The sequence below is a fragment of the Amborella trichopoda genome, chromosome 4, assembly GCF_054954075.1.
Source record: "Amborella trichopoda isolate Santa Cruz 75 chromosome 4, AtrichopodaSantaCruz75HAP2 v2.0, whole genome shotgun sequence".
NCBI lineage: Eukaryota > Viridiplantae > Streptophyta > Magnoliopsida > Amborellales > Amborellaceae > Amborella > Amborella trichopoda.
Window position 1 is genome coordinate 37128169 of NC_142339.1, and position 25917 is coordinate 37154085.

General features: G+C 34.8%; 1 protein-coding gene across 1 annotated transcript; it reads left to right on the top strand.

Moving 5' to 3' along the window:
* Positions 1-12255: 12255 nt before the first annotated feature.
* LOC18423842 (uncharacterized) lies at positions 12256-24432 on the top strand. Its single transcript, XM_006828438.4, has 5 exons — positions 12256-14519; positions 14989-15151; positions 19783-19946; positions 23610-23868; positions 23949-24432. The coding sequence occupies exons 1-5, from the start codon at positions 12382-12384 to the stop codon at positions 24054-24056; spliced, it is 2832 nt and encodes a 943-aa protein (XP_006828501.2). The 5' UTR covers positions 12256-12381; the 3' UTR covers positions 24057-24432.
* Positions 24433-25917: the final 1485 nt, after the last annotated feature.

The following is a 25917-nucleotide window of genomic DNA, read 5'->3' on the forward strand; positions in this document are numbered from 1 at the left end:
GAGCTTGCCCTTCTATTAGAGACTCAGACCTTTTCTAACAAAATTGCTCATTCCTCTGACAAAACCTAGTGTGGGTCTCAATTCCATAGGTGACACTCATTAGTACCCTACCGGTTCCTACCCGTCAATTTGCAAAACACTCAATCAAACCATTAAAATGGGATATTAAATGTCCAAAAGCTACAACACTAGGTTACAATGACCAAAAATACCTTGACATGTGATCACAATTTCTATTTTATTTATTAATTGTAGTGGATTTCCCACACAAGCTGCATTTGCGAGGGATCCCCTTGCTTTTTAACTTGAATCACTGTCATTATTCACGTTAATGACAATTATAACTAGTGGTTTAGATCTTATATGTTAGAGAGAGAGGTTTTAAAGTTTAATTATGGAATTTGGTTGTCTATCTGTTTTGATACTAAATACCAAATATTTAAATGCTAAAATACTTCCCATGTTAACTTTACAAAAGCTATCGATGGTTTACTTTAAAACGCATGAAAACTATTCCCTCCCTTTGACATAAAAGGGTTTGGTTCGCATAAGGCTGCAATCTTAAACAATCAAATTAAGGCACACTTTCAAATTTTATCATACATATAATTTTGGTGTAAAAATATTTTAGGATGGCTTGAGAATCTATTTTCATCTCTAATTATAAAATCTTATACTCCAAAAATAGTTCAAATGAAGTAGATCTATAAACACTTGAAAATCTTGAAAATGGACAATCTAGATAATGTGTTGCAAGATACACTAATTTTAGGACTCAAATTTTTTTTTTTCTTTTCATATTCATACATCTCGAAGTCGAGATGATCGATTAGAAGGTTTTCCAACATCAAAACAACCTTTTATGATGGATTTTTGATGAGTACCTTGATTCTACATTTTAAAATTGCAACTTTATATAAATTTTTGGGTGTGGTTTCTATATGGTTGCAACCTTAAACGATCCAATTAAGGTGCACCTTCAAATTCTATCATAACATGTAATTTTGGTGTAAAAAATTCTTAGGATTATCTTAAAATCTATTTCCATCTCTAATTATAAAATTTGAAACTCCAAAATGGTTAAAATCAAGTAGAACGATATACATATGAAAATCTTGAAAATGAACAGTCTATATAATGTGTTGCAAGATGCACTATTTATGGGACTCAAAATCTTCTTTTTTTTTCATATTCATACATCTCGAAGTCGAGATGATCAATTAGATGGTTTTTCAATATTAAACAACATTTTTCGGTGGATTTTTGAAGTGCATCTGTAATTATACATTTTAAGGTTGAACCTTATATAAACTTTTTCCTACTTTAAAAACGCATGAAAACTATTTCCTGACTTTGGCTTAAAAATAAAAAGCACACTCTTAATCTTTGTTCATTTGGTGACAAAAACCTACAAATCGCCATGTATGGGAGGTGTATTTGCATCAATTTTTATCCCAATACCTGATGAGTGTGTAAGTCAGGATAGAGTACAAGAAACTTGAATTATAGTGACTTTGGGACCAAATCACATCACATTCATTTAAAATTTCACCACATATGGACACAACATACACTCAAACATGACCTCACTTCGTCCCAGCACAAACTCCCACTCAAGTTAACACCATGGAGATTGAGAATAAAACAATACAATGCCACTTAATACAAATTTCAGCCCCTTGATACAAATTTCGGTCCCCTACATAAATCTCATGAAAAATATAAATAGCCATGGGTTACAAAGATAAAATAAACTCAAATCTCCATTTACATAAACATAACCAAATTCGCACATATTAATCTTAAGTATTAAGAAGCCAAATTTCAAGGTTCATATGCCTGGTTTACTACCAAGGACTTACGTTCACCTCACATTATGTCTACTGTCGATAGCGCAAGATCAACGGTCCAAAATTAATATCAAGTATGGGAAGCATGAAACAAGAAGCTTAACCACAAAGGGAATACTCAAAAGTAGCAATATTTTTCATTCGCTTCTTACACTACAATTTGATCAAACGAGTGTTGTCATGGTTGACACAAGTGTTTAATCAAATTGTCACATGATCACATGGTTATGACCTTAATTTTGATTGGACCTAAGTCGAAAATTTATTAACCTAGTTGGCAAACACATGTGCCAAGATGTGTGCATGTGGACTGAACGGGATGTGCCAATACTTCACACGTATGCCACATGCATACTCATGCAAAACTATTAACCAGGCTCATTACACAAAATCGCACTTATCATGAATAAGTAACCCAAAAGAACAACCCCATATTTACATGCCACCCAATAAATGGCATCAATCCCATGCCATCACTAGGTGATTACATGGATGCCTTGTGGGTGGCCATGTGGCAAGCGACATGTGCCGCGGTGTCGCCTTTCCATGGGTGGTACTCCCTCCAAATAATTTTCAAAGGCACTATCTTGTCTCCAAATTTATTTAAAGTCTAACCATATTTCACCAGTGTGAATCAATTTAGCATCTCTGATAAATATTTAGAGGGAAATTAATATCCTTTAGGAAATGAAACTAGGTAATTGGACACTCCACTCGGCTAGTCCCAGAACCCTAAGTGGCTTTTTCAAATCGACCAATAAGACTCATAATCACATACTATGGACTATGGCTAGAGTTCGTATGGCTAGGATCCTTGATTATAGTGGACTGTAGGTACTGCCCTAAGGATACATACTCTGACGAATAGGGAGGTTGTCTCTACCATATGTGCATATCTCTCCTCAATACATCATCTTATGGACGAGTATCTTTCAATTTTATAACTATCATATACACATGTTATGAGAAGGTTTGAAGTCAGAGATTTAGCTCATGTCCTCTTTAACAGTTTAGCTTTCTCACACTCGTGAATGCTCGAGCCTTAAAGATCCGCAGATTTGCTCAAATTATAAACACACTCAAGCCCTGGCCAATCGTTGCCATGACACACTCTATTTCTGAGCCTGCGTAAAGGTAACAATCAGCCCTCTCGGTCTAATGCCCCGCACTCTCAACGCCATGAAAGGGGTGTTGTGACTTCCGACCCTAGTTTGAAAATGTCCCATTACTCTTGTTCCCTTCTACAATAAACAAGAACTATTAGAAAATGATGGGCCAATTTCTAGGTAGACAATAAATAAGCTTAAAATGAGTATATAAACATCTCAACTTGATTTAAGAGAATTAAGTCCAAATACCTAGGAACTCTTAAGCCTCAACAACTTTGAGTTTCCCAATTAACGTCTTGACTCATTTTTTGCATCTACAATTTGCCTAAATTTCGGTTCCATTATCATCCAAACCTCGGCCAACATTTTCAGTTGTATAAAAGTTACTTGCCTAAATTTCGGTTCCGTTATCATCCAAACCTCGGCCAACATTTTCGGTTGTATAACCCATGGCTAGAAGAGGTTGCTCAACATCCAAAGTCTATTTCACTAGAAGAGGTTGTTTTGATGCTCAAATAACCTCAAGTTGATCATCTCGACATCAAGACGCATGGACATGAGAACAACATGGATTTCGAGTTTTGGATATAGCGTATCTTATAACGTATTTTTTTACCGCTAATTTTCAAGATTTTCAAGTTTTCATAGATATGCTGGATCTACACTATTTTTTAAGCTTTAAATTTTATAATTAAAGATTAAAATATATTTTAAGGTTATCACAAAAATTTTCAGTATTGAAACCATATTTCTCGACACTATTTGAACGTAGGCTCTAATTTGATTGTTTAGAGCCTCAACTCTATACAGACCGCACCCAATATGTATACATTATATGCCTCCGGTACCTATACAAAGAAGTTACAATCATCTTGGACTGTTACATGTAAAATTAAGCAGTTGGGATGATTCACTAACCAATTTCAAATTCTAAAACAAAAATTCTCAGGAAGAACTCCTATGGTGTCAAATTTCACATCCGACAGCAAGGGCTTAAGATTCTTGTCCTTATACCATTAATAGTACTATAGCGTGCAATCCCTTTAATTTAAACCAATGTTTTAATATTGTCAAATCTCAAGTTTTTAACACTACAATTCCTTAGATGTGACAGTTTACTATTAAGGAACAAAACAAATTCTAAATTTTTACTATTTATTAAGCATTATTTTAAAAATTAATTACACTTTCTAACCATGATTTGTAAGGATAATATTGGTCACTTACTGGGTAGCCAAACTCATCAAACTATAGTAACTTTTTTTCAGAGTAATCACAGCCGTATTGTTCGAATGTACATCAGGAGAAGTTTGTAGTTATGGATAAATTCGCCTTTATAACTTTTGTAATGTCGAAGTTGTAGGTATATATAAATCATCATGTTTTTATAACTTGTGAAATAGACTTTGTACTTGTCTAGAAGTTTGTGAATTGAAAAATTGTCCCCATAGTGTATTAATAATACAATGAACCATCACCCAAAATCATTTATTTATAGAAGTATTTTGTTTTATTTTTATATTATTATCATTATTATTATTTTTCAATTTTAGAAAATTTTGGATCGTCACAAAAATCTTATTATCTAGATCGGAATTGCCAATTAAGATCATATTTGTTGAGTGGGCAATTCGGGTTCTCCCCAACCTGACCCTGCCCCCGAGTCTATCTAATTGTATTTACTTATTATTATTGTTAACTGATTCACCAATTTTTCATTTGAATTACTGATTTGGGTCCTATAGTGAAAGCCCTAATCTACTATGTATACAATGTGAGGCGTCTTTAGCGTTACGCAGCATTCAATAACGGACATAGTGAGTTGACTCTTAAAAATCTATGTTTGAGATGGATTTTCGGATCTAATTTATAAGGATATGTAATATCTAACATGGAGATCATGGATATAAAAACTAAATAAATTTTAAAAAATGAAAGTAGTGATTTTATGAATAAAACTTTTGGATCCTTAGTTTCAATAGTTTTTAGAGGACCAACTATTTACATTCATCTTTAAGATGGATGTTTTATACCTTGGGACCACATATTGTAGAAATACGGTCCAGCCCGTATGAAACAATTTTCCTTCGGTAAATAGTTCGTATGTATGGCTATTGGCATATTTGTTCATGTAAATTAGTTAACATTTGTTCATGTAAATTAGTTAACATGCTCTTGTGGACAAAATATATCCCTGGATTAGAGATGATCCATCACAGAAAAACTTAAAATCCAAATTTGTATTTTTAAAATACTCTTGTAATAATTCTATAAAGTGTACTCTCAAATTTAGATCTAAAAAATACATCCAATAAAAAATTTTATTTAAGGAAATAAATATAATAGGTTCCTATGAGCGCATAATTCTTCAAAGCTAAATCTTATCATTTATCTCAGGAACATGATGACACAACCTAATAATGTGGCGATGACATAACTACAATACAAGAAATGCAACAAATGTACATTGGGTCTCATTCATTTTTCTCTTTTGGAGTAGCGTGTTCCCGCTTGAGCATATAGTATATTACCTCTCTAGGGCAAAAGAGCTGCTTGAAAGGATTTTATTGATATGAAATTTTCGGATCCACCTAATTTCACTAGAGATTTATTTTCAAAATGGATTTTAAGTCCTTCAACATGTAGATTTGGCCCTTTAAAAATTGGATGGTCTTCGGATCAATCTTGTTTTATTATTTCTTTTGAAGCATGGTTTTTATATTTGTCTTTTTTCCCCCTATTTGTGTGGTTGGTCTCTTGAACCATGGCTGCTAGGTTCAATAGATTACATCACCAAAATTTTTACTCCTAAAAATGCTTCTGCCTTGAGCCTTGCCCCAGGGAGCAAATAGCCAATATGCTTCCGCAGGAGCAGCAAAAAATTTTATGTTTATCTTATTACACTTGGGAACGCTTTAAGATTAATTTCATAATCTTCAAAAATAGAGCACCTCATCCAAAATTGTATTGTTTAATAAAACATTCATTTCAAATATTTAATAATAAGTATTTCAGTATTTATTTTTAAGGTCACGGTTTTGGTGAGTCAGCCGACACCTATTATTATGTGGTCCCTTGTCTATCTAACGTCGATCTGTACGATGGATGTCAAAAAATGTTATATCCACTAAAGGTTAAAATAAACGGTGAAGAATGAGTTCAAAAAATAACGTTTATATTTTTTGAAAAGGAAATATTCCAAATTTATATCATTGTCATAGTTGAGATTATTGAATCCTAAAATTTTAGATCGAAAATACGTCTTTGAGATATGTTTTGTAGGGAGACCATACAAAAATAGTGTGAGTCGGCCGACTCACCACCAAACACTTTTCCTTATTAAAAAGTAGTAAATTTCAAATAAAAGGTTAAATTCATGATTAAAAACAGAATTTATTAGCGTAATTTAAAGGATAAATTGTCAAATATTTAATTTATAACTCTAAGTTAATTCAACATTATAAATATAAATTAATATTCACAAAATTAATTTTATCATCAAGTTAGATAAAATTGAATTTTATTTTTTAATAATTATTTTTAATCATAAAGTTGAGAAATATGGTCACTAACGTTTTCAATAATCTTCATGGCACTTTAGTAGTTTAGTCAGTATTGCCACTCGTCTTCTTGAAATCAAAAGCAATTACTAAAAAAAATGAGCCTAAAAAAAAGTTTGAATATTTTAATAATTATTTATAATTTAGAATATAATGATAATTAAATTTGAAATTTTAAACATATTAAAATTTGCATAAATTATTTAAAAAATAGACTACATAGTTTTGTAGTTTTGAAAATCGAATTTTCACTCAACAGGTGAGACACATCACATTTTTATGATTTCTTATTAACATAAACTCTAATTTTGCATTAAGTAAAAGAAGCTCTCAAGTTTATAAACTTATTTAAATTATAAATTAAAATTACATTATCTAAAACTACTTTTTTGCTAAAAAATAATGTTATCAAAATCAACTATGAGATGTGATTTGATAATTTTCCTTTTGAATTACAATTATTTTAATCTATCCTTTTGAATTAAAATTATCTTAATCTATGCACAATTATCTATCAAGTATCAAATTAGCTTGTAAGCAGATAATCAAGAATTATTTATTGAAAAGTGGGTGCTCAAAAGTGCTCTTATCATTAAAATATGATGCAAATAAAAATCAATTTTTTTAAAAAAAATTATATTTTAAAATTTAAAAAAAAAATTTATTTGAGATTTTAGCTTTCTTTAAGGTTACTTTGGCCTTTTTTAGATCCAGAGATTTAAATGGTAGAATAATAAATTATCTATTGTAGTTGGTTAGAATAAATTTTTATGAACATATAGTTCGTATTTTTTAGAAATGGGTAATCATCAAATATGAAGCTAGAGAGATAAGAGTGGGGTTGACAAAGTGGTAACGTTATTTTTGAGTTTTATGTATTTATAAAAAGTGGTAAAGTTATTTTTGGGTTTTATGTATTTATTTAGTTTTTCAGCTAAGTATTTCTAAAAAGAAGATGTATTATTGGTGATTGAATAAAGAGTTTGATCTTGTGAAAAGATATTTGGTTGGACACCCTTGCGCACCAAGAGAAAAGATATAATCTCTCCATCCTTTATTTTCGTTTTATTTTGCTATTTATTTTTTTTCCTACATCAAAATATTAAAATTTGAATTCTAACTAATTGTTTATAATTATAATATCAACTTACAAATAAAATTATGAAATGTCAGTTTTTATGAACTTAAAATATTTATGTGTAAACTTGGATTCCACTTGCTTTAATGTGAAGAATATTTATAATTCTTAAATTGCAACTATCCAAGTCTATGCGTGATTGCGACCGTGGAGGTAGAGGCAGGGACTGTGGTTTTAGGGGCAGGTATGATAGCAGGGTTTAGTAAGGGGTGGGCGATGACCATGTGATTAGGGCCCAGCTGGTGCTCTTTCTATATATTATTTTGGATAATTAGCCTTTTGAGGAGGTTATCTGTTTTAAATCAACTGATTTTGTTTTATTTTTTTAAATTCTAATTAAAATGAGGATTAGCTAGGGTTTATAAGGGTAGATTCAAGGGAAAATTACAAAAAAAAAAAAAAAAAACTAAACTTTCTATGCAACATACCCCAACTTAACTTTTTCTCTCCCTTTTTTTATTCTGAAATACACTCTCTATGCAAATACCCCTAACCAAAAAAAAAATGAAAAAAAATATGTAAGCTATTCTCCCTTACTTTTAGTACCCACAAGCATCTCTCCCCTATCCCACCAAAATAGGGGCTCCGATACTGTGTAAGTGCGCTCCGTCCGGTACTGTGTAAAGTGCTATCTTGATCCGGCAGTAGCACACCAGCACTGTGTAAAATGCGATCTAGCAGCTGCAAAGTGCGATCAGGAAGTTGCAAAGGGCGGTCCGTCAGTAAATGTTTAGATTTCAGGGCGTCGACACTTGTGTGGTGAGGCAATGTGGTGGTGAGCTCCGACAATGTGGTACTAGGGTCCAAAATCAACATCAAATTTGGCAAAAATGATTATTGTGTACCGGAAGGGTATTTCCATTTAAAACAATGAACTTTTTTCCTTGGGGGTTATATGCATAAAAAGCTTGTTTTTTGGAAAAAAAAAGTAAAAAAAAAATAGATTGGGGTAAGTTGCATAGAAAATATGGTGTTGAAGGTTTTTTTTTGTAATTTTCCCTGGATTGAAACGTGGGGAGCAAGAGTAGGAAAACCTTCTTTTATTTATGGCCGTTATTTGATGAACCTTGCCTTTAATGCTTTGCGTTTAAACCAATTGGAAATTTGACTCTGAACTAATTTCTGGTATAAATCCAAGTCTCGACCATATACATCTACCAAAACATAGCAACATTTCGGGGGATAGTAGAAAACTAAATTTTTGTTCTCATATATGTTTTTCTTGATAATAACTTTTTGAGATTGAACATAGACTAGTTCAATGGTTAGACAATCAAATCTAAGTTTAATGAACACACATTCCAACTTTTCTTTGCAAAAAAGAATAGGGATTGATGAACACACATTCTAACTTTTCTTTGCAAAAAAAATAATGGTATTGTATTTAATGAGACTCATTTATTTTTGGATACGGGGAGGTCATAATTATTTTTAGTCATTAGATGTAAAATCCAATAGATGAACAAGTACCACAACATTTCAAAAATTTTATTTTGGACGTTGTTCTCAAGCTATGCATCCTCAACCACTCGATTTCAAATTGTGACCTCATTATATATATTTCTAAAAGAATATACTCAAATCTCAAAATTTGATCTCACCATCTAAAAACTGGATGGCCTTTGTTCAATGTTGAGACATCACTTTTTCTAAATGGTGTGGTTTCTATAAGGTTGCAACCTTAGACAACAATCCAGTTAAGGCACACCTCCAATTTTTATCATAATATATAATTTTGGTGTAAAATATTCTTAGGATTATCTGAAAATCCATTTTTATATCTAATTATAAAATTTTAAACTCCAAAAATAGTTAAAATCAAGTAGATCTATAAGCATATGAAAATCTTGAAAATAGACGGTCTAGATAATGTGTTGCAAGATGCACTATTCTTAGGACTCAAATTTTTTTTTTATTTTTTATATTCATACATCTCGACATCGAGATGATCAATTAGAGGGTTTTTCAACATTAAAACAATCTTTTCCAATGGATTTTTGAGGTGCATCTTTAATTCTACATTTTAAAGTTTCAACTTTGTTTAAACTTATTCCTTTTCTAAATGCATACAAAGAAAAAAAAATTTAATGTTGGTATATGTGTTGAAGAGATTATATCCCCAGATTTAGAATACTAAAATAACTCATATATTGCGTATTGCTAATAACTCCTATATTGAGTATTGCTTGAGAGAGTAAATAGACACCATACTCCAACGGGAGTAGGAAGTTTTTTGGAAATTTTTACTGTTATCTGTTTGTGTTTTTTAAACTTTAATGGCAAAAAAATAACGGGATCTTTCATCTATCACATTTTGGAATTTTCATTTTTTAAACAAATAAATCCCTAAATTTATGGAACTAGATACTAAGAAAATATCGTCAAATTTAGTATTTTGCAGCCCCATTTTCGGAACTATCCGAAATTTGAGGGCGCCCGAAATTTTCACGATTTAAATTTGAGGGCACCCGAAATTTTACGATTTTTCGATTGAGAAGCGGTGTTGTTTATGCCGGCCAGCAGCAGTCCGTGATGAAGGGGCATTGTTGTCATCTAACAAAATAATAACAATAAAATAAAACTAGGGTTTACCTAATGACGAAAATACCCTCTTTGCCCCAACTCCACTCTTCTCTCTGTTTCCTGTTTCTCGCTCATACTTTCCCCCCCTCTCTCTTGTTTCCTCCGTCTTTCTTTCGGTCCGAAATGCCAATAATTATTTGCTAGAATTCCCACAAATATTCCAACATATTTTTACTCCTTCAGGAGTTCATTGTCTATTTACTCCCTCGAGTTTTATCAACAAATAATTTTTGGATCCCAAATTTTTGATATGTAACCTTTTCCACCCATAGAATAACCTAAATACTTTTTTTTTAAAATAATGAATGTATTGTGATTGAAAAGAGACTATCTAATTTTTAGGCAGTGAGATTTAGGTAGTAGAAAACTCAAATTTCGATTTGTTTTTTAAATAATTATTTAATAATTCTTAAACTTTTCCCAACATTTCACATTGAAAAAAATCGTGGATTTCGTTAAGGGGTAGAAATAAACCATGGTCACGAGGGAGCGTAATATTTGTGCCCAAAAAGAAATTTCTCCCTCTTCCCTATCTTTACTCTTTCTAAACCGTGAGAATCCCTCCTCTCTAATTTTGGAAACTCTCTCTCTATCTCCGTCTCGATGGCGTCCTCTCTACAACGCGGTTTACTTGCTGGAAAAGATACATCCTACTTACCAAAATACCCTCTAACGGCATCCTCATTGTTAGATACATTATTTATGTTTTTATTTTAAATTTTTGCAAAAGTTTTAAAAACTTTCACCATCAATTTCGGTTAGTTTCAAGCACGGTCTTAAACTCTAGATTGATAGGGCTAGCCCGTCGTCTTGGAAATTAGCCGTGGTGAATAGAAAATAACTATATATATATATAGAGTATCAAAAGTAGGTGATTTGGACGCTCCAGATTGCAAGTTCTTTCTTTGTTGAACGGCTTGGTTGTCTTAAAAAAATAAGGCGAACTAGCTAAAATCAAACCAATTACTGTTATCGACAGACCAATTACTGTTATCGACAGAAACCAGTTTGTTCAAATACCTCATTAGTATCTTCAAAACCAGTGAATCCTAAATTATTTAAAAAAAAAAATAGGACTTGGATTTACTCAAAAAATTATTTTTTTTTGGAGAGGGTATTTGTGTCAATTTGATATAAAGGAAAGGGCAAAAGCAGTGGGGAGTGAAATAACTGCTGATTTTGGTCCATCGAGGGGTAATTTGGACATTAGATAAATTCAGGGGCATATTGGTAATCCACCAGGAAAAAGAGAGTGCGAAGTTGCATTGCTGACGTGGAAGAGTGAGGACCGTGCGATCTCCAACGAAATCAGCGATGTTAATACTTGCCTGTGCAAATGGTCTCTTTAGAAGGTGAAGATGCGTTGGTTTGGCCGTCCCCTATTATTGAATTTAATTAATCTCAGAAATATCTTAATTCACTCCCAAAAAAAAAACAAAAAAAAAAAGGAGAAGATTTCCTCACTATTTATTACGAGTCATGGTTCTTAAACATAGAAACTTGCTAATTGACTCAGGACTCTCTTCCCCACCTTCCTTCTCTCTCTCTTAAACGTGGTTTTCTCTCTCTTAAACGGGAAGTAATCGTCTTATAAACTCTCTCTCTCTCTGTACCTTCCCTCTAAATTTGTAGACTCAAATATCTTTTCCTCTGAGACTCTCCTCATTGTCTCTCTCTCCTCAACCGCCCTCTCTCTCTCTCTAGGCCTCGAAGGTCCGGCAATGGTGGTTGTCTACAGTGAGCATCTTAGTATTGAGGCCACTATCGTATTCCGTACGTAGTCCGTACACAACCGGTATTCATAACTCGTATAAATGGCCACCCATCCTCTCTCTCTCTCTCTATCTCTTTCCCATTTCGCCATTGCCTTTGCATGTTTCACCAAACCAAACCCATCCATCTCTCCTCTCTCTCTCTCTCTGCCTTGTTCATGACAATGCAATCCAATTCACCCCATCTCACCATTCTCTGCAACTCTATCTAGCATCATCAACCCATGCATCACCATACATGCCATACTGGTAATGCTCCTTGGTCTTCTTGGTCTTGGTCTTGGTCTTCTTCCACTCTCTCTCTCTAGTCCAGATACTCTGCTTAATTCTCTCTCTAGATACCCCATCTGTTAGTTTCTGAACTTTGCCATGAAACCCACAAGACAAGAAGAGATGGAATTCGATAACCTCTTGGATGAGATCCCCCATGCAACATCGTCATCATCATCATCTCTCCATCACCATTTTCTCTATACCCATCATCCTAAACACCATCATGGCATGCCTGTCAATGGTCCTGATGATAATGAAAACTCTCGTGTGTCTAAGGAAGATGGTTGCAGGGATGGTTCGTCATCCGTCCATGACATGATGTACGATGAGTTTTTCTTTCATGGATATGGTGGAATTAGGCACCATCAACCCGTATCCCCTGTTAAGAACACCTCATTGAGGTCGTTTGGTTCGTCGTCGAGTTCTCTCACCTCTTTCTATGGTGGATTATCAGGAGATGGGTCCTGTGGTGAGAGCTCTCCTCCCCTGTATGAAGATGCTAGGTCCAGGAGTTTGGTGAGAAATCTCAATGGCTTCGTGAGAGGAGAGAGAGAGAACGGTGCCCAAATTCATAAACAGAGTGGTCTTGTAACTTATGATAGAGAAACTAAATTTGGGAGAGAAAGTAATGCACAGGCCCTTGATCAGAATGGGTTTCTATCGGATGAGAGAGAAACTAATACCCCAATTCATCAGAATGGGTTGCTCTTGCCAGTACATGATAATTTAACAGATGAACTCATATTAAACAACGCTTTCTCTCAAATGTGTTTGAATGATGAGAAGCTGGATGGATCGAGGAGAGAGAGTAACCTTTATTCTCACAGTTTCGATCCATCGATTGATGCCTACTCGACTGTGTTTAGTCCAAACAATGGAATTCCTTCTTCAAGTCCATATCCTAGACCTTTTGATCTCAATGGGTTCAGATTGAACCAGAGGTCACATTTGAGTAACAACCATTGGGACCAAATTTCACCTTTCTCATACCCTCAAGGAACTGGTAATGTGGTCATGAAGAACTCTGTTCAAGTCCCTGAATCGTTGGTGGAAAGTCCAGTGAGATATTCCAATGGTTTTGAGGGGTTACAGTACCCAATTCCACTTGGTCTTCCAGTTCATGGAAATGATATTAGGCCAGTTTTACCTCTTTTACAACAAAAGCAACTGCTGCAAAATCAAATGGGTGGTTTAAATGGGTCCTATGATCAATCTTCTCAGCTTTTTGATGGGCCATTATCGTATAGACCAGAGCTTCATCATCACTTGCCATGGCAGCGAAATGTGCAGCAACTTAATACAGGTATCAGTGAACAACATATCATGTTGCAAGGCGCCCCATCTTTGATGGGTTCTCAATTGTATGGGGAGCCATTTTTTGATGGAAAATTTAATGGGAGAAAGGAAATTCGATGTCCTGTTTCACTCTCAGCCATGGAAAGGCCTGTTAAAACCAATGGGTTTCTCCATAGCTATGGAGAGTGGAGCCCAGGAAACCCATGTAGTGTATCAGGGCTTTCATCACCAATAACAAATTCTGATATTCCATTGCCTCTCTATAATTCTTTCATGGTTAATGGAAGAAGCAGCAATGGCAGGTCTCCCATTCACTTACATCCTGAAAACAATGGCTGGCTTTCTCCTCAAGCTCTATCTCCCCTTCAAAATGGTGATTTATTGCAAGATAACCACTTAGTCTTAAAGGGATGTTATAAGAGAAACCAGTCCCCTGTATTGAATTCACCCCGTAATGGTTCTGCTCCTCATAGTAGCCAAGAAAGGGAAAACCAGAGGGTTATCAGGGGTCACCTAAATGAGAACCGCTCTTGTTCTTTAAGGTCTGATACCTCTGAGCTAATTGGCAGTCTTCCTTTGAGATATGCCGCTTCTACTAACACTGAAATTGCTTCTCTCTCGAAGCTCATTTGCCCTGCAATTTTGCCCCCTAAATATGGATCAGTGAGAGAAATAGAAGGGCAGGTCTACTTAGTTGCCAGGGATCAACATGGGTGTCGGTTTTTGCAGCAAAAATTTGATGAGGGAATTCCTCAAGAAATGGAGTTGATATTTAAGGAGATAATTGAGCATATCCCTGAGCTTATGGTTGATCCTTTTGGCAACTATCTTATGCAAAAGCTTTTGGAAGTGTGCACTGAAGAGCAAAGAATGCAAATTATCCATGTGGTCACTGGGACTCCTGGCGAGCTCGTTGAGATCTCGCTAAATATGCATGGGTAATATGATATTTAATCGATAATACTTTGTTTGAAACTCTAGTCATGTTATTCTTATATCATTGGCTTCATAATGCTTTGCGTTTTTCTTGTTAATATCATCTGTTGGAAATCAAGTTCTATATGAACTTTAAATATATTATCTTGAAATGGCTTTTTGTGCTAGCGACTCACATAGTTGCATTTGAAGTATAGTTCTTAGAATTTCAATGGGATACTGTGATTGCTCGTGTGCTGACTAAAATGGTTTGAACTATTTGTAATAACTAATGTTGTTGTCCACTTCTTCTATAATTATTTCAGTGAAGAACTATTCTTAATACGATTTAAATTTCTTAAGCATTTTTGTTTATGTCTGAATCTCGATATATCTTCTGAAATTTTTGAAAACTGTCATATTTAACTTCCCTAGGTAGCTATTTTTTCTCTTTTGTTATGCTAAAAGAAGGTGATGTGTTTCCTTTGGTAGCACACGTGTCGTTCAGAAGTTGGTAGAGACTCTTAAAACTCCATGCCAAATTTCAATGGTTGTCTCTGCTCTTGAACCGGGGATCGTGACTCTAATTAAAGACTTGAATGGAAATCATGTCGTGCAGCGTTGCTTGGAATGCCTCAGCAATGAAGATAACAAGGTGCTACTCTAGATGGGTTTTTTCTCTTTGTTACTCACAAATGTTTCCCTTGATTATAAAATACACAGAAGCACATGTTTCCTGGAGCTTGCATAATCTTAATGGTCGGATAGGATGGTGATTCTTGACAACTGCTTGGCATGCTTGTCTTGTTTACATCTTTGGACCTCCTTTTGTGGATTGTGCAAATATGTTTTTACTTTCCCTACCATTAACTTGTTAAGTAGTTGTGATTTTCAAGATACGGTAACTGTTCAGCAAATGAAATACTATTTTATAGGTTTACTTTTGATTATGCTATCTGTAGCAATAAGTGAAGAGTGACCAAGAATGATGGGAGGAATGCATGGGTTGTTGTGAGAGTGTGTAGTGCTAGAATTATGCAACATATGTGTAGGATGGAGTATATCTCTTCTTTGAGGAGAAAAATAAAGATAAATTGAGATCATGGAGATTGTGACTTATAAAATCAAGATTCTAAGCAAACTAAAACACAAATGGAAATGAATGGAGAGGAATCACTCCTAACTGGCTGCTTAGGACCTGCTACTTTGGTTGGCGGTATGATAAGAGTATTGTAAGGTCTATTTTTTGAAGCCGAGGCATGCGTTATGGTTTGTCATTTCTCCTAGCTAGATGCCTGCTGTGGTGGAAGAGTAAATCCGAAGCAATCCGTTCACAAGTGTTTGATGGTAGAAAAACAGTGGGGAGTTAAGTGTAAGATTGATCAGGAAAAGTTCTATGTTCATGTGGATTGTGAGGTACATATTACATGCTCAGGCAGATGAGTTTTGCTAGTAGGTGAACCATATGGATAAGTGTGGTCATGTTTTCATCCCTTTTTTCCATCCTAGCAAAGAAAACACCCAAGGATGTCTTCACCAGATGATGTTGTCTGGGCAAGGTGATCCTCTATCTCCATTGCTCTTCACAGTTATGATCAATGCCTTCATTTGACATGGAAAATCTTCTTGTAAAAGGGTTCCATGTACTGAATCAATCTTTCACATGCGATCATGTATAACACATTGGTACTTTGCACCACATGTAAACTTTAAAACTAGAGAACCTAATATTTGTTCTTAGGTGGTACTCGTGGTGTTAGGGAAAAAAAGATTAAATGAGGACAGATTTGGTTGGTAGGGGTTGTGTTTGAAGCAGAACTTGTTCGAGACTTTGCAGTTTGGTTGAGCACTAGGGAGGCACCTGTCCTCTCCTTTTCCCTTTTCTGGGTTAAGCCACAAAAGTGAAAAGTCTCTTTGATCCGGTGGTTGAAGGGTTCCAGCAGAACGACAGAAGCTGTCTTCTTCGAAAAAGCTGTTAGCTTCTTTGGGTTGGTACATCATTTAATCTCATCAAGTCTGCCCTTTCTAAATGTTTATTGAAATAGCAATGATGCTTCGAGAGAATCTCCTACAAAGTGGTGTAGAAATGGGAGGAGTTTAGGTGGATAAGGGATTTGGGCACATGGGTTTGCCTCTTGCCTATGATAAATCACCATTATGGTGGTAACATTGGTGGTCAGCGGAAGACTTGAGGTCTGTTATGGTCATACAAGGTAAAAATGAGTCAAGTAGGATATGGAAATTGAGTAACCTCTTGGTCCCTTGTAGTTTAGTGTGGGGTCAGCACCAATTTCTGAGCAATTGATGTATTATGATCTGAGATGATTGAGAATGAATTTTGTATCAAGGCTGGATGTATCTTCATATGTGACTTTTATGGGTGATTTGATTGTGAACATAGACTTGAGAGGATAAGAGGATGAATTTTATGGGTTCATAGGCTCATAAGAAATGTGAGGGATATCAAATTTCCAAATTGGTATAGCTGATGAACTCTTGTTAGGCTTGATTATAATAGTGGAGACTATTAGGCTGTTACTAATGTTGATAACGTCAATTATGTGGCTTAAGAAATCACTGAATTCTCCTACCATCACATAGTCACACTCCTTTAATATGCAGGTTCTCACATTTTTGTTTGCTGTCGCAGATTAAACCTGTTCCTTTTGCTGTCATATTTGTTCTTTCACTATTGAACACACCCCACACACAACCCTGTATTTGTTCCTCATAAATTCTCTGTGTGCTTCTCTCTCTTTATGGGAAGAGGTAGAAAGCCATGTTCCAAAGATGTGTATACTCGAGATGGTTATAGGCATGGGATATGTCAATTTTCAATAAGATGGGATGGCAATATGGCTGACAATTTATAATGACTATTGCTAGCAATGCAATTTGCTATCATAATGGATCGGGGTGGGCGAGTGGGGGGGAGGGAACCCAAAATGCTAGCATAATTTTTTATCGTTTTTATACTCATATTCTTACTAGAATCTATATCATATCATATCAATTGTATTATCAATCAAACTAAAAGATGAAAATATCTAAATGTCCATACTCCATACATGGCCAATCTGTCCACCATATATTTGGCTTTTCTTGTTTGCAGATTATTGGTAATTTAGAGAAAGACAAATGTAAGCCCCTAATTCTTGACCAAGTTCAGTCCCAACCTGCCAAATTGAAGAGGTCGATGATTACATTTGAAGTAGATGGAACTTGTTGCAATATTCCTTAAAAGTTTCTAGTATATTTCCGTACTTGTATGCTATCACTGTTGAAATGGAACATGCAAAGGAGCTTCCTTTATTAAATGGCAGGATTGCTAGTCACCCAAATGGGGACTTTAATTCTGATTTACAAACCAAATATTAGTACAGATTTTTCTCTGAAAGACATGAGTTCGAAATTCCTCTTATCTAATTCAAATTTTTAGTGATGGTGGACATCTTTGGGTTGTCCCGTCAGTAAGGGTTTATTACATCGAAGTCATATCATTACATCAAAGTCATATCATTAGATATGTTAACCATGCATGTTTGTTTCAAAGTGGGGGATGGTGTAAAGTGCTTTGGCCCTCAGCTCTTCAACATAAACTTTTTCTGTAGTTTATGTTTTGTCCCCAACTGTGTTCATACCGCACAAGAAAAAAAGACAAGAAGTATGACCTTACCTTGATGTTCCTCTTTTCCTCTAATGTCCAGTGGATATCTGAAAAAGTTTGATTGAGAAACAGGTGCAATAATTACATTTTTACGTTGGCTCTTGTTACATGGTTGATCAACTCATCTAGTCGCTAAAATGTTATGATAGTGGTTTTTTTTTTTTCAAAAGAAAAAATTACAACTGCATTTTCAGACTGAAAATCCATATTGCTCCTAGTAGATATCAACAATTATGGCAATACTCCTTGAATCGTGTCGTATTTTGGTGTTGACTTTGGCTCTCCAAAGCATGCTTGTGATTGCAGATATCATTACAATGAGGGGATCTCATTTTTTCTAGTCGTTAGCAAATGTTTTGGAAAGAGTTGATCATTATATATTCAACATGATTCATTCTTTCAAAGGTATTGGAGATTCTTTGGGTGTTGTCTTATATTTTCTCCCCCACAAGCAACTTTAGTAATGCTTTTTATGGAATCCTTGCTCAAACATTGATAGGATAAATTGCAGAGACCTTTCCTGTACCCTATTGTTAATCGGTACATAGAGAGAACTGAAATGCTCAATTTGGAACAATTTTTGTTAGAAATTTAATTAAGCTTTAGAAATTTGAGCCATCTTGTTGAAGTATCAATTTGTTGGGAACACTATCTCATTATTATAAGTTCACTCACCTGATATTTTGGAGCCCCTAAACGCCTTTAGATCTAATTGTTTGGACGTTGTGGATGCATCCTTTTTGCTGTCGTAGTTATGGATTATTTCAAATTTCTACCAGATTTTCATTGGTCAGGATGGCCTTTTCCAATGATGATATATTTCTGATGCTTCAACTTTCTTGTGAAAGCATGAAGACTTGTCATGTTTGTTGGTCTGTTGATGCTTATTGAGGTTGTCTCAAGGAGTCAATAGGTCGCCAAGTAATCTAAATAGAATGGAGAGGAACCCAAAATTCTCCTAAAAGCAGCCTAGCTGGGCTTTGGAGTAGTTTTTGTTCTTTCTAATAAAAACAAATGAAATAATAGTAGAGAATTCTTGCAATAGCCTCAGTTCAGCCCTTTCTGTCATGGTTTATACAGTTTCCATTAGTCAGTGAAAGAAAACATCTGCATGCAAACAAAAAAATGCATTTTCCATATCCGGAAGCTTCACTTCATATTTTCTAAACTCTTGAGAAATTGGGCTGTGAATAAATGAGCATGTCTCTCATGTGTAAAGAAAGACAAGTGGTTGCAGAAGCCTAGGGAGAGATAAATGATTTTATCTATGTGGACACAGTGATTGATATGCGATTTCTATTGCTCATTTCATCGCTATGAGAAAACAGATTAAAGCCTTATATTTCATTGCTATGAGAAAACAGATTAAAGCCTTACAGTTAAACTCTGATGCATAGTTTATATTTGTTTGTATCTGCCTATCCAAGACCTGAAATTCTCTATACCACAAGGCGATATACTCAACGTGAAAGCATATCATAGTTATGTGCAATTTCATGCAGATTCCTTATATGTTATGTATCATTTGCATTTTGTGCAATTCATACCTCAGACTTTACAGTGTTTTACAAAATATATGAGTTGATCTCTTTACATGTCTATTTATTTTCTATGGGCAGTTCCTTTACGATGCTACTAGGAATAATTGTGTTGATATTGCTACACATCGCCATGGATGTTGTGTTATACAACGTTGCGTGCATCACTCATCTGGGGCTCATCGACATAACTTAATTGCAGAAATAACTGCCAAGGGACTCATTCTTTCTCAAGATGCATTTGGGTATGTTCTCCAATCAGTTTGGCTCAACACTCAGTTGATGCTGAAAGCAATTTATTTAGTTAATTCTATTTCTGGATTTCTCTTCACCTTTGATTTCTGCTGGGAAAGGAATATAGCTGTAAAATTCTTCTTTGGCTATTTGCTTGTGTTCATTCAAATTTTTCTTTTACTTTCATCCATGCCAAATAGTGGAAAATTGGTATTTTGTCTCCTTTTTGCTTATTGGTTATCTCAGTTATTCAAATATTAGAATCTTTTCTCCTATTTACAGCTTGGAAGTGACAAATTGAGTGTGACAGTAGTTGTTTTGAAGAGTAAATGAGGGATTATGATTTATGTCTCTTATGTATGTGGTTCACATGCTGAAGTGCCGCCCCTTAGAAAGGGTAAGTTTGTTCACAAAAAATGAGTCAATATGTCATAAACCTACTGTGCATTAGTATCAAACCTGAGACCTAATGTACCTTGGATATGTAAGGACTAAGAGCTAAAACTTGTGGTAGGGTTCTTACAATAAAAATACAGAGAAAACTTGTCCATCATAAAGTGACAAGTAACTTTAATATGCTTCTTTCACTAATGAAAAATCAAATTAGAATCAATCTAGATGGGCTGGTGTTGTCATGACATATAGGTATCGCAGAAGTGAAATGAACGTGAGGCTGTGATGAGTAAAATCGAAAACAATCTCAATGCAAATGTTGCATAATACACTACTTTTGGCTTGATTTGGAGATTGTCTTTTGCTCTTCATCTTCCTGATTATAAACCTACATATGTGCAACCATTTGTACATGAGTGAGTTGTAAGCTAAGATACTTGGATGCTTGTATATTCATAGTGTATTATTGTGACGTTGTCATAAGTCATGATGCAACACTGGATGCTCCAAAGTTACTTGTGCTTTGCAAGTTAAAGGGCTATAAGTATCAACCAATATATAAATAAAGGGTGTGGTTTGTATAAGTCTGAGGCCCTAAACAATCAAAGTAAGGCTACCTTCGAATAGCATCAAAAGATATTGTTTCAGTATTGAAAATCTTTGTAATGGTCTAAAAATTTATTTTTATATCTAATTGTAAAATTGAAAACCTCAAAAAGAGTGTAGAAGAGCAGATCTATGAACACTTGAAAATCTTGAAAAGTGATGGTTCAGAAAATGCATTATAAGATGCAATATTTCCAACACTTGAAATCCATTTTTTCTCATGTTCATACATCTTGAGGTTGAGATGATCAATTCGAGGATTTGTAGGCATCGAAACATTCTCTTCTAATGAAATTTTGAGGTACTTCTTGATTTGATTGTTTAGGGCCTCACTCTTATATAAATTTTTTCCATAAATAAAGCATAAAATTATGCTGTATCATTTGATATATGTAACCTGTGATGTCTATAGTAAAACTATAATGTGCTATACCTGGTAGATGCCATCAACTTATTAAATTATATGTGTACCTAGAATATTGTGTGCATATGCTAATATAATGAATATATATATCTTATCCTTATATTCTGTACTGTAATCCTTGTTTATCTGCTTGCATTAATATACATGTATCAATGCATTTGATGGAATACTTGTATTTGTGTCTTGGATCTCAAGAGAATTTGAGTTGTATTTCCTCTTCCTTATTCATGTCCATATCCATATCCACATATGAGCATCTTGTTGGGCAGTGGTGCCTTCCCATCTATGTATGAATCAAAGACAAATACCACAAAGAAATAAAAATATCCAAATCTGTAGGAAATAAAAAACTAACCGTAACACTAAGATTTATGTGGAAAACCCTTCAAAGAAGGGAAAATTATGGGGCATCACAGATTAAACCCACTAAGCAATAAAACTATTACAATGGATCTTCTCAAGCCGATTAGGTGCGGCTTGAGGATTTGGGAACAAGAAAATAGAAACATACATGGTTGCCTTTGTGAGATCAGTTTTGTTATTTTTCTTCCTCTTTCTTAGAAGTGTGGTAAATTCCTCTCCAAAAACCCTAGCTAGTTTTTTAGCTGAGAGTTGTGGAAGAGAAGTCCTCTGTAGTTTTTTAGCACCTCAAAAGCCCTAGAGAGAGAAACAAAGCATCTCAACCTCTGCCTTTAATTTTTTGTTCAACAACCCCGCTAAAAGAATAAGCTGATATATTTATAAGAAAACCTAATTATAAATTTTTCCTTTTCCAAATGTGGCCTCTACCAATCTTGTTTCCAAACAAGTGGCCCCACTCCTCATGGGGGTTAGACCAAGTTAAAAAAGGGTGAAAAAGAAAACGTAACACATCTGAGGTGCAGAATAACAGTTGCAATTGAAGAATATGAGCCCCTTAATCATGTGGACCATATACATCGTATTATATGACGGACTTCTGAAAAAGTTGTGGCTCTTAAGGACATATTATCAATCACATAAGACGTGTGCATGTGTAAATATAATGTCTGTTATATAGTAAGATAAAGAAGGCAACTAACCCACTTCTCATAATGTGAGGATCGGGTTTATGTGGTCTTATTTGAGATGCCAATCTTAGAAATCAGATGTATCAAGTATTTTTTTAAGTGGGGATATTCATGGGATACCAAATCTTGAGAACATTGAGGATATGTAAAGGATACATCAATATGCTTGTGGACCTAGCAATCGGTATGCACCAATAAATAGCTCCGGATTCATTGCCAGCGCCTCAATTTAGCGTCTCCAGTGCAATGGGCACATTGTGGCATCACATGGTGAACAGTAGAATAGAAATGAAAAAGCACCAAGGGATCATTCCATTTGTATGTATTAGTGGAGAATAGATGGGCCTCTTGAGGTGTTGCAAACACCTCCCTGTTGATCGCCATACATCTCATAGAGATGGTGGTTTTAATGCCAACAAAAAACCTTCTCAAATTCAGCTAAACTATCCATCTGATTAGAAATGGGTTGGGTATTTGATATATTATGCTAACCTTTATTTTTGTCTACTTTCATAGCACAACCTGTTTTGTAGTGCTGCTGCGCTTTATTTCTGTAGACTAATTCTGTTTTCTAATCCAACCTTTTAGAGCTTATTGGATGATTAACCCTATTGGATTTAATCTAAAGCCTCTATACAAGACATAAATGCCGAATGACAGAAAAATGCTCTATCCACAATTAGGTAAAATACTGGTCATTTTTTAGCCCTTTACAGGAAATTCTCATAGGGACCATGTGGTTAAAAGGAGAGACCATAGTGGAAGTTGTTGCAAATTGCATTGGCTTAATTTCCTATTGCTATCCAAGCCTAAGTTTACATAAGATGGAAGCACATCTAAAACAAGATTTTGCTACATGCTTTGTGAATATATGAAGTGGACTTCAATTTCCGAAATCTTGGTTGTCTTGGGTGATGATTTTTCCTGAAGCACATACCTAGAGTGAGATACACATGCCTAGGATGCTCACATTTCACTTACAGTTTCTTCAGAACTGGCATTGATTGGGTAGCGAATATGTAATGAGCAAATCAATTTATGAAAGCAAATATAGTTCAATAATTTAGGTTTAATTTTATGGAAGTTACCATTTCCTCTTTCCATTTCTCCAAAAGTCACTTTACTAGTGTTGAAAATATAATGACTTTGTTATATTTGAAATTTCTTGGCTGATTCTTGGACCACCTTATTTTTGTTTACAGGAACTATGTGATTCAATATATCTTAGAACAGGGGATTCCATGGGCCACTGCCGACATAATTTCTCAACTGGAAGGGCATTATGTAGATCTCTCAATGCAGAAATTCAGTAGTAACGTAGTGGAGAAGTGTCTTAAGTTGTGTGGCGAAGAAACACGCTCGAGAATTATATACGAGATGGTTTCAAGTTCTCATTTTGAAAAATTGCTGCAAGATCCCTATGCAAACTATGTTGTACAATCTGCACTAACTGTGTCCAAGGTTTGTCTATAAACCACTGTCTTCTTTAGCATATTTTCATGTGAAAGAAATTATGTTCCTAATGCTTTTGTGTACAATAGGGGTCAGTCCATGCTGAACTGGTTGAAGTGATTCGGCCCCATGTATCCATTTTAAGGAGCAGCCCATTTGGAAAGCGGATTCTTTCGAGGACCAATTTGAAAAAATGATACATTTAGTTCGTTTTGATGAAAAGCCAGATTTTGTCTGTCCTCACATGGCTGCTGTTTTGTTGTATGATCTAATAGATACCTCAATTGTATGTGTCTGATTATCCAAGTACATATGGGTTGGTTTCATTGGTATAGCAAGCCTGAGTTATAGAGTGTAAAAAAAGAAAAAGAAAAAGAGAAATTTTGCATCCAGATGCTCAAGCAAATGGGATTTATGAATATCTTATTAGGTTTTCATTTCGGGTCCGGCTTTGCCGAATCATTGTATATTTTTACAGTAAAGGTTGTCGAGAATGCGAATGTAATTTGATCTGAACATCTGTTTTTATGTGAAGCATATAGGAAATGTCAAATCCAAGTTTCAATTGTTCAACATATCTTACCTTTTTTATTACATGTCTCACCAAATGTGATAATGGATATTTATGAAAATTATTAGCTGGATATTTTTGTTAGTACTCGAAGATTACTGAAACTGAAGCACGGGCCCTTGATCCTCAGCAATTGATTGCTTAGTATTGGGGGATTTGAGAAGGAAATCTCAGGGTTTAAAGGATTTATGGAGTGGGAGTACATATGAATAATTCAAAGTATATTTTAAAATGAAACCACAAAACTATGCTGCCCAATAAAAGATAATTAAAGAAATGGCCCTGAAAAAGAGACAAAGAAGACTCTTTTCGGCTGCATTTGATAACGAAGAAAGCTGAGGAAAGTTCCCTACTTTCCTGGTATCTATAGCATTCCCCCATTTGATTGTGGGACAAGCTATAGTAAATAGGGGAAAGTGGAATTCTAACTCTCCCCCTGCACTGTTCCCACAGGGAAAGCCAAGGGTGGGCTGCAACTTTCCTGGAAAGTCAATCAGTACCCTAGAGTTTATTATCTCTCTTTCCTCTTCCTCCTCTTGTCTCTGTTTCCCATCAGAGCCTACTCTCTCTCTCCTAGACCTAGAGCCTACTCTCTCTCTCCTTGAGAGAACTTCCCTCTCTACAATTGCACACCTCTCTTTTATATCTCTCCACAAAAACCTACCTCTTTACTTTGAAAAGTCAAATTTCAAATCTAATTGAGTTACAGTTGAAAAACAAGCCTCTAGATGGGTTTGTAACATAAAAAAATCTTATTCGAAATATGAATTTCAACATCTAATTGATGAAATGGTAATGAACAGTTAAGAGACGATTTTCAACTTTCCTAATATCAAATAGATAAAATTACAAGCACCACAGGCTATCAAATAGATGAAATGGTTGTGATTGAATTTATATTCGACGAAGTCAATCTCTTCCCATTCTGCAAATAAACAACACATATATTTTCCCTTGACTTTCCCAGCCCAAAGTTCTTTTATTGCTTGGCATCTAAAACTGGCTTCCAAAGCTATTTTCCATTGGTTGAGTTTAAATGTGGAACTTTGTGGTGATGAATCTTAAAACCTGAAAGAGAACTCGTGTCTGATTTGGAGTCAATGCTCCTGACTTTAATCTCAATCTCCTGGAAAAAAAAAAAAGGTGGGTTATTTATTTTACTAATGATGTGTATTTCTACTCTTATAATTTCAAAGCACTCAATATCACCATTTTTTCTTTGTAATGGAAGGGCTAGTTTCTTTTCAAAAGTTGCATTTATTGTTTTGGAGACCCTCTTTCGCTTTGTCCATTATGATGAAAGATCATGCCTTACATTCTTGTATAAATTTCACCTTTGGGTGGGACTGTAATTTGAAGCAATGGATATTGACACAAGTGTCTCTGTTGAAACATATACTACAAATGGCTAGCTCTTCACCTAAAAGCTAAACTACATCTCGACATATCCGTACATTTAATTTTTGAAGCAAAATCTTATTGCCATC